General features: G+C 62.1%; 1 protein-coding gene across 1 annotated transcript in view; it reads right to left on the bottom strand.

Annotated features, from left to right (window-relative positions):
• Nucleotides 1-3,251, bottom strand: part of ARHGEF37 (Rho guanine nucleotide exchange factor 37) — a 14,013-nt gene extending 10,762 nt beyond the window's left edge. The window contains exons 1-4 of the mRNA XM_009285735.1: nt 3,175-3,251; nt 1,375-1,512; nt 796-1,013; nt 251-374 (exon numbers count right to left, since the gene is read on the bottom strand). Of these exons, the coding sequence (XP_009284010.1) occupies nt 251-374; nt 796-999 (328 nt within the window). The 5' untranslated portion in view covers nt 1,000-1,013; nt 1,375-1,512; nt 3,175-3,251. The remainder of the gene's footprint in view (nt 1-250; nt 375-795; nt 1,014-1,374; nt 1,513-3,174) is intronic.

Consider the following 3,251-nt stretch of genomic DNA (forward strand, 5'->3'; position numbering starts at 1 on the left):
GTTCCCCCCCCCCCCCCCCACTTTCTGCAGGCTGGGCAGGTCTGCCTTGCCCCTGTGGGGCGAGCATGGGTGGCTGCCTGTGGATGGCAGGGTGCAGGCAGCAGCGCTTCCCAGAACCGAGGGAGGTGCAGGAGGTGTCAGGGCAGGTGGGTTGGGGGCTGTACCCAGGCACAGTGCCGGGCAGCGGTACTACCAGCACCAGCAAAGGCATGGGTGGACATGGGTCAGCTCTCGGTGCTCCACCACTTACTGATGCAGAGCAGCTGTTCGTGCCCCTGGGTAGCCGTGGCCTCAAGACCCTTCAGGAACCGTCTGGAGACATGGAGGATGTCGTCAGTGTTAGAGAAGAGTCCTTCCAGGTCAAGATCAGGCAGCTGAAGGGAACAAAGATGCCCCAGGGTAAGCCAAATACATCAGACAGAGATGGACCATGTGTTCTGGAGGCCCTCGCCCTCCTGAGCACTCATGTCCTTCTAGCTGACCCATGCGACACCTGAGCAGCTGGAGCAATGCTCTGTTTCAGGAGGCACTGGGGATGCTGAGACATGGCTGTGGTCCCACACGGGGCAATGAGGCCTTTTACATGACAGATGCAGGGTTAAAACTATAGGACAGCTGTACTGGGTCAGATCCAACGTCCATCCAACCCAAGACCTTGGCTGACTGGGGGGAGCCCAGGAAGGTGGAAGGTGAGCACGTGGTGACCTCCTTGCAGTGATTTGGGCATCTTGCAGCTCTCAACAGATTCACCCTACGGTCCCCAGCCCCTGGGTGGGGGGACGTACCCCCTCTCACCTGCTTCTTCTGGAGGTGTGCCCGGATATCTGACACGCAGAGCTGGATGTTGTGGACGTAGCTAGCCTCAGTGGCGATGAGCTCCTCCACGGCCAGCCGCTGGCTCAGCTCCATCCTGTCGCAGGGCATCACCTCCTCGTAGATGGCCTCTTCGGTCTCGGCTGAGTCCTTGGCATCGGGCTCTGCCCTGCGGGCGCTCGCCATCTCAGCATAACACTCTGCAGGGGGTGGCAGAGGGTTAGGGACTGGCTGTGGCAAGGGCAGCCCCGGGACCAGTGCTCTGGTGCCCAATCCAGCTCAGTGCCCATGCTCCCTCCCCTGTGCTGGGGGCACCCCACAGCACATCCCCAGGGACACTCAAGCCATCTGCATTTACAAGCAAGGCACGGATGACACTCCAAAACCACAAAACCATAAAGAGCTGCAAGCCAGGAGCGGGCTGGCAGTGGAGGACAGACACCCACGTGTGGCAGGCAGGGACTTGCCACACACGCGTGCCCAAACTCTAGCGACCACATGCAGGGCCAGGGTGCAGGCAAGGGGAGCCCCAGCTGCAGGCAGGGGCCTGGCAGCACTCACCTGGGACTGCGCAGGGGCTGGTCCCTGAGGGCAGAGCGGGGTTTGCTGCCTCCACTCCCACTCTGCGCTGCTGAGGCTAGCTGTTCCCTCCCTGCCTCGGCTGTCAGCGCCTGGCACGTTGCCTTGCGTTCAAGAGTCCTATTCAAAGTACAAAGAGTGTTTTTACAGTGCTTGAACAAGAGATGTTTCTGTGGCAGGGAGAGCTGGTTTAAAAGTGGTGGTGATGGGGGAGAGAAGTGGGAGAAGCTGCAGGCGCCTCTATCAGAGGCACTCACAGCCCCTGGTGCGCAATGCCTGTGCCCTGCCCAGCACAGCCCACTCCCCTCTCCTCTCTGTCTGTAGAGAGCGTGAAAACTTGGAGCTGATTCATGCTGTTTCCTTCTCAGGGAACATTCTCTGCTCTAACTGATGCCAAGGAGGATGGAGCAGCTCCCAAAGCATCACAGATAATGCTCAGTCCCAGGCAGGAGGCCTTGAGAGAGAGACATGGCACAGCCCACGCCAGCCCAGTGCACAGCTCGGCCGGATCCAGACCCCAGCTGGGGGGCGAGGGATGCTGCCAGGCAGCCTGCCTGCGGAGGCTGCAGAGGAGGTGAAGAGCGAAGGCAGAGTGGAGGTGGTTTGGCAGGATAAAAGTGAGACAGCACCAACAGCAGCACAGGAAGGGTGGTTCTGCATATGCCCTCCGCCGCTTACCCAGCCAGTGCCAACCTCCATGCCTGACCGTCAGCCAGACTGCGTCAGGCCAGGCACCCGCTTCGGAGGCTGCAGCCCCGAGCACCTGAGGTGGGAGCAGGGAGAGGTGCTGGCAGGACAGCCCGAGCCTCCACTGGGGAAAGGTCCAGCTAATAAGTGGGTGATGCAGTTGCGAGCACCAGGCAGGGTGCATGTCCCCCCCTGGCACATGACCACAGCTGCGCTGGAGAAGAGCTGGGCTTGGCACAGCAAGCAAACGCCAGTGAGAAGGTATGGGACCTCTGCCTGCCTTACAGGGGCATGCTACCCTGCCAGCTGTCATCCTTGCCCTCTGCGAATTTGGCTGCCGCAGCTGCCTGTGGCATGCCGTTGGCTGCTACGGGACACAGGGAGTAGGAGACACTTTCCTGAGCCCCTTTGGGTGCTTCCAAGGTGTCCAGGCAGAAGGATGCCCATCAAGGACTGTTGGACAAGCCCAGCGTCCTCTGCCTGGGGGTGACAGCAAAACCCGCGCTCAGAGGAAGGGCTCCAGTGGAGGCAGGTGGAAAGCCATGATCTGGGACACCCCCTGAGCTCTGGAGAGATGCCCTGCAGCTCGAGGGCACGCAGGCACTGGAGTGTCACTGGTCCCTGTGCCAGCATCCCTCAGAGCATGCAGCTGCTTTGGGGGGTTGTCCCCAAGGTGAGGAAACCTCTTTCCCTCCCGTCACCCCCCCGGCCTGAAACATCAGAGGAACAAGGGAATTGTGTAAAACTAAAAAGAAGCATTTCTGGGCAGCGCTGGACCAGGCGGAGAGAGCAGGAGCAGGTTTCATTTCTCAGCTCTCCTCCCAGACAGCTGCCTGCCTTCGACATGTCGCTGCCGCCTCGGTGGCTCTAAAGCAGGGACCAGGCAGCGTCCCCAGCCAGCACTCAAGAGACCCGCACGCAGGGGATGCCGCCACGGCTGCGGGGAGGCGGTGCCGGCTGCAGGCCCGCAGCTCCCACCCTGCGCCCCGAGGGACGGGCTCCGGCACGGCCGTGCCACCCCCTGCTCCCCAGGCTGCTCCGGCCCCGGCGTCACCTCCGCGCCCCGAAACCAGCTGCCCCGGTCCCGGCTCTTACCTGCGGAGGAGGCAGGGGCTGGCGCCGCGCAGCTGTGCCCGACCGCGGCCGCTCTCCTGCTGCCCGCGGGAAGTTAA

This window comes from Aptenodytes forsteri, unplaced genomic scaffold (genome assembly GCF_000699145.1).
Source record: "Aptenodytes forsteri isolate BGI_AS27 unplaced genomic scaffold, ASM69914v1 Scaffold54, whole genome shotgun sequence".
In the NCBI taxonomy this organism is placed as follows: Eukaryota; Metazoa; Chordata; class Aves; order Sphenisciformes; family Spheniscidae; genus Aptenodytes; species Aptenodytes forsteri.